Below are 14477 nucleotides of genomic sequence, written 5' to 3'. Positions count from 1 at the left end.
CAGGTAGCATCCAAGTAAATCTTTTCTGCACGATTTCTACAGTAGGGTGACCAGAACTGCACTTAGTACTCCAAATATGGCCTCACCATCTTGTACAGCTGCAACAAGACATCCCAAGTCCCATATTCCCTGCTCTGACCGATGAAAGCAAGCATGCCGAAGGTCTTCTTCACTGTCCACTATACTACCAACCATGGTGGCATCCACAAACTTGGATACTTCCCAAATTCTCATCCAAATCACATTTCAATGACAAATAACAGTGGACCCAGCACCAAGTTCTGTTTCACATGGCTGGTCACAGGCCTCCAGTCTGAAAAACAACCCTCTACCACCAGCCTCTGTCTCCTATCATCAAACCAATTTTGTTTCCAGTTGGCTATCTCTCCTTGGATTCCTGAGATTTAACCTTACTCAATACGCTATCATGCAGTATCTCGTCAAAGAAAATTAGAGTCCATGTAGTCAACATCTACTGCATTGCCCTCAACTATTACTTTGGTCACCCCTTCAAAAACCTTAATCAAATTCATGGGACATGATTTCCCATGCATAAAACCATGCTGACTATCCCAAATGAGTCCTTGCCTTTCCAAATGTTTGTAGATCCTATTTCTCAGAATCCCCTCTAACAACTTATCCACCACAGGTGCTAGGCTCGTTGGTCTGTAGTTCCCAGGCATTTCTCTGAACCTTCTCTTAAACTATGGCACATTATTTTGTACTTTTCTGGTTTTAAACAGGTGCTTTGCATGCAATGTTGCACATTTGGTTGAAACAATGAAATAAGTTTCTTACACAAAATAAATTAAGATAAAATAGAATAAATCAAACAACTTACCATACAAACTTAAAGATTTCAAAATACACAGCAAAACTTTAATGCCATTAGTCTCAGAAACACTCCTTTACATTACTCCAATGAGACAAAATTCCCATCTCTATCACTTCTAAAGGTCTTAACTGAACGGTGTTTCAACTTGCAGTCTTGAAAATCTTTTAGTCTCTTCATGGAGTTTCCATACCACTGAATTTAAACTCGCTCACCTTCAAATAGTCCCTTTAAAATTTCAATCAAAATATTTGATCTGGAATGTGTACTGAACTCCTTCCACTAAGGTAACCTATTTTGAAGAATCCTAATCTATCTTCATTCTTTACATATCCAGCTCTAGTCAGGAACCAAGCAGTGTGGTTAGCACTGCTGCCTCACGGCGCCAGAGACCCGGGTTCAATTCCCGACTCAGGCGACTGACTGTGTGGAGTTTGCACATTCTCCCCGTGTCTGCGTGGGTTTCCTCCGGGTGCTCCGGTTTCCTCCCACAGTCCAAAGATGTGCGGGTCAGGTGAATTGGCCATGCTAAATTGCCCGTAGTGTTAGGTAAGGGATATATGTACGGGTATGGGTGGGTTGCGCTTCGGCGGGTCGGTGTGGACTTGTTGGGCCGAAGGGCCTGTTTCCACACTGTAAGTAATCTAAAAAACCCAACAGAAATGCACAATTTTTAAAAATAAATATGCCCAGCTATGGCTGTTTCCCCAAATGAAAACAATTAATCTGTAACTTTTTAAACTGAAGCCGCATGGACATTTTTACCTTATTTGCTGGTAAAACTCTCCCATTGTTATCAAAACCCATAAATCTCCAGGAAGTCTCTCTCTCTCTCAAAAAAAACAGAAATTGCAGGAAAGGATAAGTAGGTCAAGCAGTTCTGAGGAAGGGTCACAACCCAAAATGTCAACTCTGCTTTCTCTCCACAGGTGCTCCCTTTCTAGCAACTTCAGTTTTTGTTTCTGATTTCCAGCATCCACCATTCTTTCGATTTTTATTCAGTCTTTCTCTCACATTGTATTTTAAAATAAACCACCAGGTCTACAGCAATACTTGCAAATTCTTCATTAAAACCCTTCAAACACACAGAAAACTTACAAACCATACCTTCTAAATTTTCATCTAAATCACTTGTGTAAATGACAAATAACAGTGGACTCTGCACCAATCCCTGTGGCACTCTGCTCAAATTCAAAAATCCAAACTCAAAAGTAGATGGTATTAAAATATATATGCCACACATCTTGCATCACAACACATTCTCAAGGTTAAGGATTCAACTCATTTTGAATCAGGGAAGGCTGACTTGATTTTAAATGCATAGACAAAATCTGGGCTTTAAAAACTTTTCTTTGAGCCCTTTTTCATCATTTCTGATTAGATTCGAGGAGATGCACTGGAGTTGTCACTGTAATCCTCTTTCTTTGCTCCTAATTGTGAATAAGTTTGAATATTCACAATATAAAAATATATGAACTCAATTCATAGCATAAAAGGTTTGAGATGATTGTGTTGGATTAATGGCCTCCTCCACCTTTATACAGCCTTCCCATTATAACAATCAGTGTCATTATACACAAGCTGAAATAATTAAGACAATGTCAAAGAATAGATCACTTCCTATGACCTTATTAGATTTGTGCAGAATCCAACTTTGGATTCCGAGCTACAGGATATAATAGCATTGATGATACTGAGTTTAGCTTGCTAATGTGATGTGATGTCAATTATTTGACATTATAAAGTTTCAAAGTGAATTATCAAACTAATTGTTTCATATAGATTTTTATGCAAGTGTCTAGAGTATATCATAGTCACTGTTCACTTTTACTAATAATGTTTATTTGTAGTATTTCTATGTACTAAATTATGTTATAGTGTTTCAAGTGACACTCAACATGGAGATAATTAGGAATCCAGAAAAGGCAAAGGTTGTGTTCTACCATTTGCACACATGATCCAGCAGGAGAGACTGGCCAACAAACAAAGGATTATTTAAATTGTTAGATGCACTGTGGCATACCATTTTTGAACAGTATGGACAATTATAGTACTGATATTTCATTCGAAGGCTGGGCCTGCTGTTAAGATAAATGCTTCCCAATGAAAGGCTAATCAAGCTCCTGATATGCCTGTGTCCAGTGACCACATCCCTTGAAAATACAAACAGGTTTTCATTTACAGAAAATATCTTCCTGTAACATTAACAAGTTTCTACTTCTACGTGTACTATCTTGGTGTCTTTGTGGAGCTAAATAGCTCATGTCTCCTCTATGTGCATTCCAGATTCAGCTTACATTTGAAGTGTTTTGTTTGTGAGCTTTAAAGCCTCAACCCAGGCTCATCCCATACCATTCTCCCAGCTGACGACATACCTTTCCATATATCTACCTAGCTGACTAAGTTATTTCTGTACCCAACGGACACCAATACGTCACACTGTGGAAGGTACGGACATTCAGAATATACAACAGAACCAAAAGTAGGATCAAAGTTTAAAAAAATAAAGATGATTGAGATCAATAGAATCCATTTAAATCCTCTTCTACATAGCAGATCAGCAGATTGGGATACCAGTGCACCATCATGCAATATAGTTTTGCAACTTTGAAGCCTTAAGGTACTTTTTTTAACCTGCAAACCGTCAGCTTCTTACACGTCCTCATACCATCAAAAGCTGGAATAGTGTACTGCATTACTTTATAATGTACCAAACAGTTCTTTAAAAATTTTAACAGTAAGTGCCAAGCAGTCCTTGCAGTTAAACAGCACACTTGCATTTAAATAAAACTCTAACTGAAGGTTAAAACTTGAGCTTGAGAAAAGGTGATCACCTCCTTTTGCTTGGGATGACTCCAATTTCTTCACTCTCACCGTCTGGCGTTACCTGTCGAGCCTGCCACCATTCATCATCTGATGCATTGATCACGTGCAGAATGTCACCAAAACTGAAATTAAGGCCTTGGCTTGGGAGACCGCTGTCTTTGGTCTTGTCATAATCGAACAAGGCTCTAATTGGAACATTGTAGAGAGAACATAACACCAATTACAATTCATCATAAAACTTTCCACCCATGTTTGACATAATAGATATTGTATTAAAAACACAAAGTTCTGCAAAAGTATTTGTTACTTGATATGCTTACATTAATCAAAACTGAAGACAACAGGTAAACATGTAGCTTAATACATTTATTAAAAAGCAAAGATAGCAAGAGTATGAAAACCAAAGACTGGCAAACTGGTGCATTTTAACTGGCAGCTGCATTTTTGATTGATGGCCCTATTGATATTCACTCGATGAACTGTTGTGTTTACATTTTTGCAAACTTACAAATAGCTGTCCATTTTCGATTCCAATTCCTCTACGTTTTTATTTTTATTTCAGCTCTGACTTCCTTTTATCATTTACTAGGAGATTTCCAGAAGGCATTTGATAAGATACAAAAGCAATAACTATTGTGGAAAACATAAGCTCATGCTGAGGGAATAGCAAACTGGCATTGGTAAAAGACTGGCTAGCTGACAAGGAACAGTAGGCTTAAATGGGTTACCTTCTGGTTGGCAACATGGAACAAGTGGTGAGCTATAGGGATCAGTGCTGCACCCCAATGTTTTATCATTTAACCGAATGGCCTGGATGAAGGGACTCAATGTAGGGTTGCTAAATTGCTGATGACACAAAGCTAGGTAAAAAAAGTAACCTTTGAAGAGGATATATGTAGACAGGTTAACTGAGTGGACAATACTGTGGCAAATGGAAAACAATGTGGAAAAATATGAAATTATCAAATTTTAGTAGGTAGAACAAAAAAGTGTATTATTTAAGTGATGAGAGATTGTAGATGCAGTGGGTGTTGAGTGCATGAATTACAAAGGTTAATGTGAGGGTCCTACCAAGCCATAGGGCTGCTCCTTCATTACGGAGATATGATTGGTGGTGGTTTAACCTGAGGGTCACCTGCTTCAGCCAGAGGAAAGGATGTGAAGGAGTGTCCTTTGTAGCAACCCTAGCCAGTGCAGAAATTGAACCCACGCTGATGGCATCACTGCATTGCAAAGCAGCAGTCCAGCTAACTGACCCCACAGGTACAGAAATGAATTAAGAAAGCTGGTAAAACGTTACTATTTATTGAGAGAGAAATGAAATGCAAAAGTAGGGAGGTTATGCTTCAGTTTTACAGGGTAAAAGTGAAGTCACATCTCTAGTACTATGTGCATTATTGGTTGCCTTATTTTATGATGGATATAAACATGATGGGAGCAATTCAGAGTTTTACTGGACCAATGTCCAAAATGGTCGAGTTGGACAGGCTGGACTTGTATCCAACTGAGTTTTAAAGGGCAAGAGGCAACTTGATTGAAGCACGAAATTCTGTGGAGTCAGGATAGTGTTGATGTGGAAAGAATATTTCCACTTGTGGGAGAACTTAGAGCTGGGGTTCACTATTTAAAAATAAGGGGTCGTTAATTTAAAGCAGAGGTGCTGGGACATTGTCTCACAAAGGGTTGTAAAATTTTGGAACACACACTTTCTCAAAAGGCATGGAAGCAGATCTTTGATTATTTTTAAGACCGAGGTAGACAGATGCCATGTAAGACAGGTTTGGAAGGAATGTGGAATATTCAGATTAGCCATGATCTTATTGAATGGCAGAGCAGGCTCAAGGGGTGAATAGCCTACTACTGTTCTTAATTTGTGTACGCAGAGACAAGATTTCTACACCCCATTTTACTTAAATTCAATCTTCACTCAAAATGCACCATGGCACCAAGACAGCCACTTTAATATGCATAAAGATTAAAAGCTTAAACCCTGCCTGCTTCAGCAATCTTGTTATTGAATCTACAAAATCATCATTTGAATACTAGTTTTCTGTGTTTACAACTCCTTGTTAATTTCACCTCAAATAGACAAAGAAATAAAATAAAAAGCAAATACAAAATTATAACGAGCTTGTCCATTTACATTAATGCTCACTTTTTTTTTTAGAAAACAGTTCAAGGATGTATAAAGCTTTCCTTCCTACTCAGTTTAAGAGTGCTTGGAGTCATCATCATGCATAGACAAATGGTTGAGTTAAACTGTTCCTTTCCATTCTCCAGACTTGAGACTCATTTATTACCATAATATCAAAGACAAAGTGAAGGTAGTTTAACATGATAGAATCATTCTTCTCTGGATATTTAATATTAAAATTAAAAGTGACTTGGAAGTACCAGATAGAAGGGATTCATGAATCCGCTCATGTGAAGTACAGGGATCAGTTGAGGAGAATCACATTTTAACTCATTTTTGCCCTGCATCTCAAAACATTGATTTGTTTCAACCTATCCTATAGGGTTTCAAACACAAATTGGGTATACTGAGCCACTGCTTAATTTCCCAAGTCTGGTGGTTTCTTTGACAAATATCAGAAAGGGATCTCCAAAAATACTTTGGTGCTCTGCTTGAAAAATCTATTACAGAAAATGCAAGGGGCTCAGGAAACTGGTTGGAGAAGTGGGCAGAAGGGGAATGTTTAGACATTGACAGCACCTTCCATCACCTGTTTGCCCAAGACTTCCAGCAGCTACTTTTGTAGAAAGACTATCTTCACCTTTTTAAAGGTAAAGAGGGTTACTTGACATGAGCTGGGGAGATGGTGTGGCAGTGGCATTGTCAGTAGGCTAGTAACCCAGAAACCCAGGTTAACATTCAAAGGAGAAGGTTCCATTCCCATCATAGCAGGTCGCGAAATTTGAATTAAAATAAAAATCTGGAATTTAAAAACCCACTGTCAACTGTCTTAAAAATCCATCTGGTTCAGGAATGTCCTTTCGGGAAGAAAATCTGGTGTCCTTACCCGGTCTGGCCTACATGTGAAGCCAAATCTACAGCAGTGTAGATTGCCCACTGGGAAGTTAAGGATTTAAACAGAGATTTTAACCTAAAATCACCAGCCTTCACATTAGGTTTTTACAGAAAGGCTTCAGGTCTTTTACATTGGGCAGTTGGTCTTGCCAAATATTCAAACTACTGGACTATTTAGTATAACTGAGAGCATTTGGTAGCCATTGCTATATCAGTTTGTGAAGCCCTACCCTTGCCTACCTCTTGGGCGAGAGATCAAAGTTAAATATTCAAGTTACAGTCTCAAAACCAATATGCATGGCCAGAGACTTAATTTGCCAATACTGCTGTTTCTCAAGGACTCGTGCCACACCAGCCTCAAAGTACATTTCCTTATTCAGGTTTTACTAGCTAGGATCAATGTTTTCATTGCCTTTCAAGCTTGAAATCTTGTATTAATGTTGGGGTTAATTTAAGCAGTACAACATCTGCACATACTCCTCGAGTTGTTAGCCAAAATTCAGCAGATAAAGGCATTTTACATACCATCATGACACTGTAAAATGAAACACTTTCAAAATCGACATTTAATACACAGTAAAAATGTTGCACTCAAATGCTATTATTGAGAGGCATTTCTAACTCTGAGAGAAATATGATGCAACTTACATAATTAATCCTTCAATCATCATGAGAAAAATCATGAAATTTATCATTCACTAGGTGAGAAACTGCTTTCTCTAATTCAGGTTAAGTTTGCTTCTTTCTACTTTTTGCTGACAAACTGTTGCTGTCAGTTTTAAGTTTGGTTTTACCAACTAGTCAGCCAATCATCCGCATAAGCAGTTTGTTTGTTTCAACAGCTTTGGTTATCTTTCACTTACTTCTGACAATAAAATTACCCAAAACAAGAACCTGTATATTCAAGCCAAAGGTGACATTTATTCTCACCTCCTTGCCCTTACTGGCCCCCAGAAGTTTTGATTCTGAACTGGTTTGGGATACTTGCAAAGAGAAACTGCAAGTACCTTCAGAGTTTTAATTGCTTTACGATGTATTCTGAGAGCACACTCCTTCAGTGGTTTGTGATTTAGTTTGTCAGTAGCCATCTAAACAACCTGATAGATGTTCATTCACATAGTAATAACACAAACAAATCCTGGCAGGACTTTTCTGATAGTAAATATCAGAAAAGCGTTTACAAAATCAGTGGTGACAAACCAGGTACTCCTTTTCCCCAACAAATTGCATGTGCTTAGATTTGTGTGCCTCGTATATAAACTCCTGCCATCAATAATTGGATTTAGTCAGGATAATATATATTTATTCTGAATAAAAGATCATTGAAGTTTTTAAATGGCTACTGATATATCAAACATAAATTTCAAGTTCTTACATTTCACTGTTGCATTAGTACAATAGCTGTGTAAAATGTATTACAGTTTTGTAAATAGCAGTTGCTGTCATTAAAATGGTTTTCACTGCTCTGTACAACCCAAGAATACTCAATAAATTCTCTTTCGATCATAGATAAATTCCAAGACTTTTTTTTCAAAGAGTACGTTTTAGTTGTTCCAATTTCTCTGATGGCATGGCTGCCAATATGCAGAGTTCTCTTTAGAAAACAAAAAAAAACCGTAAAAAAAAAAAAAAATTGCTGGAGAAAACTAGCAGGTCTGGCTGTAACGTGGAAGGTTGCTGGATCTGAAATGTTGACTCTGGTTTCCCTGCACAGATGGTGTCAGACCTGAGTTTAATGACCTTCAAGGCATCAATTAAACTAGCATTCAACTCAAGTGTTGCAGTCGATTCAAAAAGTAGACAATTAATTGTAATGATGCCATTTCTGGAAAATAGTTATAGAACATACAATAAAATGGAAAATAATTTAAGATGCAGTGTTCATAATGAATCTGACACATTAAAGATATTGGAAAACTACAAAGAGATTTTGCATTTTTATGTATGGCAATGTAATGCTGAGACACACCTGTCCTCTTTTAATGGCAAGCATATGATATCTTCAATACATAAGGATAGAAATAGATTGAATCCTTGGGATTGCTAAATAAGGATTAACATCAATTGGGAACTGTACAGCAGCCCAGAACAATTTGTAATTTAAAGAGCACAGTACCCAATGGGCTCTCTTTTCAATACTAGAGCATTAATTTGCCTGTTTTTACCTGACATAAAGGGATCGCTTCTGGCTGGTGCGCAGCGACCCTGATCCTGAGCTAATGCTGCTGTTCATCATCTGCTCCCGTAGATCATGGATTTTGGCTTCAAATCTGCTGTATTCTGGAGAAACAAAAATTCCTAAAATCAGTGTATTTCTTTTGCACACTTACTAGCCAAGCTAAGCAATGAATATACACATCATAGCTCTTCTAAAGCTAAATGATTACTGTTCAAAATTAATAGTTCTAATACTGGATGGTGAGTTACTAACTAATCAAGGGGCTATTCTCACTTATACATTTGCACAAGGAGCACTGCATTAACTCCATGCAACTCTTCCTCTGGTCTAGAGGTTAGGACACAATGAGAAGAGTATCATCTATCAATAGCAGTGAAAGCAAAGTTAAAGTATTTCTGAAGATGGATTATTTTCTATTCCAGCACTATGCAGAAATAAAAATACAACCATCAACGTACATAATTAACAATATATCAGTCCAGATAGCTCTTGGGCCCCATGTAAAACTTACATGAAACATTGTGAAGTACATCAAACTAAATTGCTTAAATAGTAAATTTGTCATTGTTTAACAAAACAAAAAGAGGATTATTCATGATCTTACAAGGGGTTACAGTGCACTAAAGATGTGCAGCACATTGATTGGTGCCACCAGAAATAACTGCCATCAACAACAAAATAGCATGACAAAATAAGACTTGGTATAAACCAAGTGATACAACACAAGAGATAAAAGAAGTTTCAAGGATTTTAAAGTCTCGGAACTCCAAAGCTAATTATAAATCACTTCAGCATGGCTTACCTGAGCTTCTTAAGTAAATTATTGCCTGTAACTCACTTCCACTTAACAATGAACATATTCATCATATCTTTTCACACTGGGGCTAAATGCTAATATTAAATCATTGAACCAGGCAAAACAGACCTAAATAAATTAAAGTAAAATTCTGAACATCAACAATTACAAGCATTAATATTGCAAATATAAACAGCATTGAAGTGAAAAAACAAGTTGCCACACTGAATTATCTCATTGTTCTGTAATTAGAAGGTGCACAGTATGTACTGCAAACAATCACACTTCACAATCCTTGCATTTCTAATAAAATAAACCTCAGCATTTTAAAGCAAGAGAATAAAACAGAACAGACCAGCTGTCGACATTTCAGATGATCAAAAATGTCATGCTACAAACCTTCCAGCTCTAATCTTAATACACATCACAAAAATAATTCCAGATGTACTAAGTTTAAATAATACAACAGCACTCCTGAAAAGAAACCGGAATTTGATACAAACAGTATTTTAAGCAAGTGCCAATGCCATTCAATACTTTAATTATTAAAGGTGCACATCACTGACTACTTGTTTTAGGCTTTAATTAATAGAATTCTTCTCTGTTGTCCTAAATAAGCATCATTACCAACATCATAAAGCGTATTTCCATAGGGTAACTGCTGCAATTCTGAACTGCTAATTTTAGCTACAGAGTCTGGATTCAGGTTTTGCAGAAAGATACCTTCCAAAATAAAAAAATAAATTCACACATGGACAACTTTACTTGCTTTCTGTCAAACCCAGCTCAAAATCCATTGGCACTACAAATACCTTCAATTACCTTTAATGCATCATTTGCAGTACCGCTCATGAAATTCCACTCATTCCTCTATTAACAGTCAATGTGAACATCTGATCACGGCACACAGATTTCCAAGCAGCTCTGAGCAGTGATTCTCTATGCCACAATGGAGGTCATAGACTTGAAACTAAAACATCGTGACAGATGCAACCAGACTCTACAGAGATGCATTGTTCCATTACCTGGCTGATGTTTACAGGATAATTATCAGTTAAAATCCAATGATCGAGAAGAGATGTCTAGAAAATGTAATTTTAATATTATAATCAATTTACAGATAATTTTCATGCAAGTCTTAATGTAGGTAATCATAAGGACTCAAACATAAAGCTCGAGTAAGCTTATGCTGCACAAGTGATTTGCATGTTTAAAAAATCTGATTTAAACATACAAAATATTTTGAGTTTTCTTTGTACTGCTAATCCAAGCATCTAGAATTGCTAAAGGAGCAAAATTGAGTCTTGCTTCTACTGTCGCAAGAAATGTTTATTTCTCATCCTTCACCCTTTTTAGCTAATTAAATAGTTGTCATGCCCTCCCTTGCTTAGCTTCCCATTGTGGTATCCATCATTTTTTCCTCCAAGGCCAAGGCGAGAGGCAGGCAGTATTCATCCCAATGTTAAAAGCAATATATAACTAAGTGTACTTATTTTCTGTTGTATGGGGGAAGACACAATTTGGTTTGACTTTTGAGTGTTCTTGGGGGATGAGGAGAAATTAGGAGCTTTTCTTTGTTTTATAAGCATTTTAATTAATTATTTAAGAGTTGAGTTCACCAGTGGAGTGCATAAAAATGTTGATAAAAATTGATGTTGATTAGTGACAAGGTCCAATGATGTACAGACAGAAATGGAATATTCTAGAAAGTTAGTCAGCATGGTGTATGCAAGAGAAAGAAAGGTTAGGACACAATGGGCTTTGAGAATTTGAGGAGTAGTGTATTTAGTTCACAGTTTGTTTTGAGTGTCTCAAGGAGAGACACCAGATGGAGCTAAAAGCCATTCTTAACTGCACAAGAATTTACTGAAAGGAAACAGATTGCAGCTGTACTAGCCTGAATCTGAGCAAGGAGCCTTGGATTGGAGATACTGGTAACTCTTCACTGAAGTCTGGGTCCTTTTAAGCATATTGCTGGGTTAAAAGGAATGATGTGAATTTGACTTCTGTTGTCTGGAATGAAATCTCTTTCAATCTTTTGCCATGTATAATATAATTCACACTGTTTAACATTTTATTTGTTGTGTTAAATATGAGCTGGCAGCCTCTTGCGGATGTCCAGTAACTGACCCACATTGCTAAAAATAAACGAATTTAAGGTCCAAATTATGCAATATCACCATCATAAATCTCTAAAGTACATAAGTATGAAAACAACTTTATATTTTATTTTTGAAATTATAAAATGAGTCATTACAAACATGGGCAGGACTTATTAAAATGCATCTACGGTTGCCTTTGACATGACAGTGAAGGTCTCTTGTAGTGAAGCAGTTATATGTAGGGAGCCCCAGGACTGGCCCAGTGTCATGGAAGTACAAAAATTGATTTTTATTTTGTTCTGCTTGCAAATGGAAGCTCATCTACTGTGTTAAACATCGATTTTAAATAACTGGAATAGATCAGTCATCAGAGAAAAGTGATCATGCTTGTAAATCATTTATACATAGTCTCCAGAGCCCTTTCCCCTTTCTATAATACAGCTCTTACAACTGTTTATAACGCTCATCGTTGTCTGATCAAAGCAACATAAAATTAGGGTAACTTCCTTGTTTTTCAAATATACCACTCTAGAAAAAAAATAAATCTTCAACACTGTTTTTCTTTTTCTCCCCAAAGTTGGCAGGTAGTCCCTGGGTTGTAAACAGGTTCCATTCTGGAGTTCATTCACAGATTGCAATACAATGCAGGACTACATAAAGGAGCAGTGTGTGAGTAAAAGAAAAGTTCACATCGGGTCTGGAAAATTACACCTCTATATGAGATCACATTTGTAAGTATGAGTGCTCATAAGTCAGATACTCATAAATCAGATCCCCCTGCACTGGAGAAGGTTTTGCCGAGTTAACCTAATTCCCTCTATAGAATCTATGCACTGTGTTCCTGAAAACTTTTTTTCCTACCTATCTTTGAGTCATCAACAAATTTAGTCAGCATACATTTGGTCCTTTCATCCAAATCTTTGATATGTGTTGCACAGGCACAAGCTTCGCACTGATTCTTGTGGCAATCCACTGGTAACAGCTTGCAAACCCAAAAGTGACCCATTTATCTCTACCCTTTGCTTCTCATTAGCTTATCAATGCTAAGGTGGAACCCCCTACAACGTGAGCTCTTATTCTGATTAATAATCTGCAACTTAAGTTTAAGACCATAATACATAGGTGCAAAAATTAGGCCATTCAGCCCATTGAGTCTGCTCCACCATTCAATCATGGCAGATAAGTTTCTCAGCCCCATTCTTTTGCTTTCTCCCCATAACCCTTGATACTCAAGAACCAATCTATCTCAGTCTTAAAAATACTCAATGACTTGGCCTCCACAGCATTCTGTGTAAATAAGTTCCAAATATTTAAAGTCTGGTTGAAGATTTGTAGCTTGGGTGTCCGTTGTTGTGGTTCTGTTCGCCGAGCTGGAAGTTTTTGCTGCAAACGTTTCGTTCCCTGGCTAGGGAACATCATCAGTGCTATTGGAGCCTCCTGTGAAGCGCTGCTTTGATGTTTCTTCCGGTATAAATACCGGAAGAAACATCAAAGCAGCGCTTCACAGGAGGCTCCAATAGCACTGATGATGTTCCCTAGCCAGGGAACGAAACGTTTGCAGCAAAAACTTCCAGCTCGGCGAGCAGAACCACAACAAGTTCCAAATATTTCACTACTCTATAGCTGATTAATTTTCTGCTTATCTCTGTTCTTGAATACCTTTTGGAAATCCAAATACAACATAGCTAACATTTTGCTTGGTACTTTCAAATAGAATATGAGCAAATCAGTCAAACATAATTTCCCTTTTATATATCCATGTTAGCTCTATGTGATTGTATTGTGACCTTGTAAGTATCCTATTATGTCCATAATAATGGATTCCATAATTTTTCCTATGATACACATGAGGCTAACTGGCCAGTTTTTAGTCAGGTTCCCTCCTGTCCTGAATAGAGATGTTACATTAGCAATTTCCAACCTGCTGGGACCTTTCCAGAATACCTACCCATGTGTGATTTAATATCATGAGATCCTTTAAGAATCTGACTTCAATGTGTAAACTCAAGATCATTTCCTCCTGACAGCATAGCACTGTGGTGTACTGCTGGGGTAAATGGATGATTTGGTGACAATGACCATGTAAAGCTATGCTAATGGAACTACACTCCCAATTTTTATGTGCTTCCAAATGATAGCAAGGAAGACTGAGCAAGAGTTACTGGACTGACTGTAACTTTGTGGAACCCGAATCATGGGCTGACAGTGAGTGACGTGGCCAGCTTTACTCTTATTAAAGATTTCTATTGCAGATTGGTAAAGTTGGGTGGCTTGCTAGCAAATTTCAGATGGCAGCTAGGAATCAACCATGTTGCTGAACATGGAGTCACACAGAGATCAAACTGGGCATGCTTAGCACATTTCATTCCTTAAAAAAATATTAATGCAGAGATTGACAATTCAACAACAACTCAGTAGGTTTATGGTCACTATTACCAATCATAGATTTATATACTTAAGTGAATTTTAATCTCCTGGTAGTATGGAAAGATCTGAATTTCTGCATTGCAGCATTAGTCTCGGCCTCAGAGGAAAGGGCTGGTAACACAACTGCTAATCCAGAAAATCTTTTAAATAAAGCATCCCAGTAGATGCTTTACTTAATAGATTAAATTTGATGCATGATTTTGGGCATATCATAAAATTTAATATTGCAGATACCTCTGAATGGTTCTACTTATCCCCACCAAAATTCTCTCTTTTCAGAGATGAGA

The 14477-nt window shown here is 37.3% G+C and overlaps 1 protein-coding gene across 3 annotated transcripts in view; it reads right to left on the bottom strand.

Moving 5' to 3' along the window:
* Positions 1–14477, bottom strand: part of dlg1b (discs large MAGUK scaffold protein 1b) — a 428423-nt gene that overhangs the window by 40410 nt on the left and 373536 nt on the right. For all 3 annotated transcript variants that reach the window (XM_060834674.1, XM_060834676.1, XM_060834675.1), the window contains exons 15-16: positions 8852–8966; positions 3667–3843 (exon numbers count right to left, since the gene is read on the bottom strand). In XM_060834674.1, coding sequence (XP_060690657.1) covers positions 3667–3843; positions 8852–8966 — 292 coding nt within the window. The remainder of the gene's footprint in view (positions 1–3666; positions 3844–8851; positions 8967–14477) is intronic.

Source organism: Hemiscyllium ocellatum, chromosome 13 (genome assembly GCF_020745735.1).
Source record: "Hemiscyllium ocellatum isolate sHemOce1 chromosome 13, sHemOce1.pat.X.cur, whole genome shotgun sequence".
Lineage (NCBI taxonomy): Eukaryota > Metazoa > Chordata > Chondrichthyes > Orectolobiformes > Hemiscylliidae > Hemiscyllium > Hemiscyllium ocellatum.
This window is presented reverse-complemented; position numbering and strand designations above follow the sequence as displayed.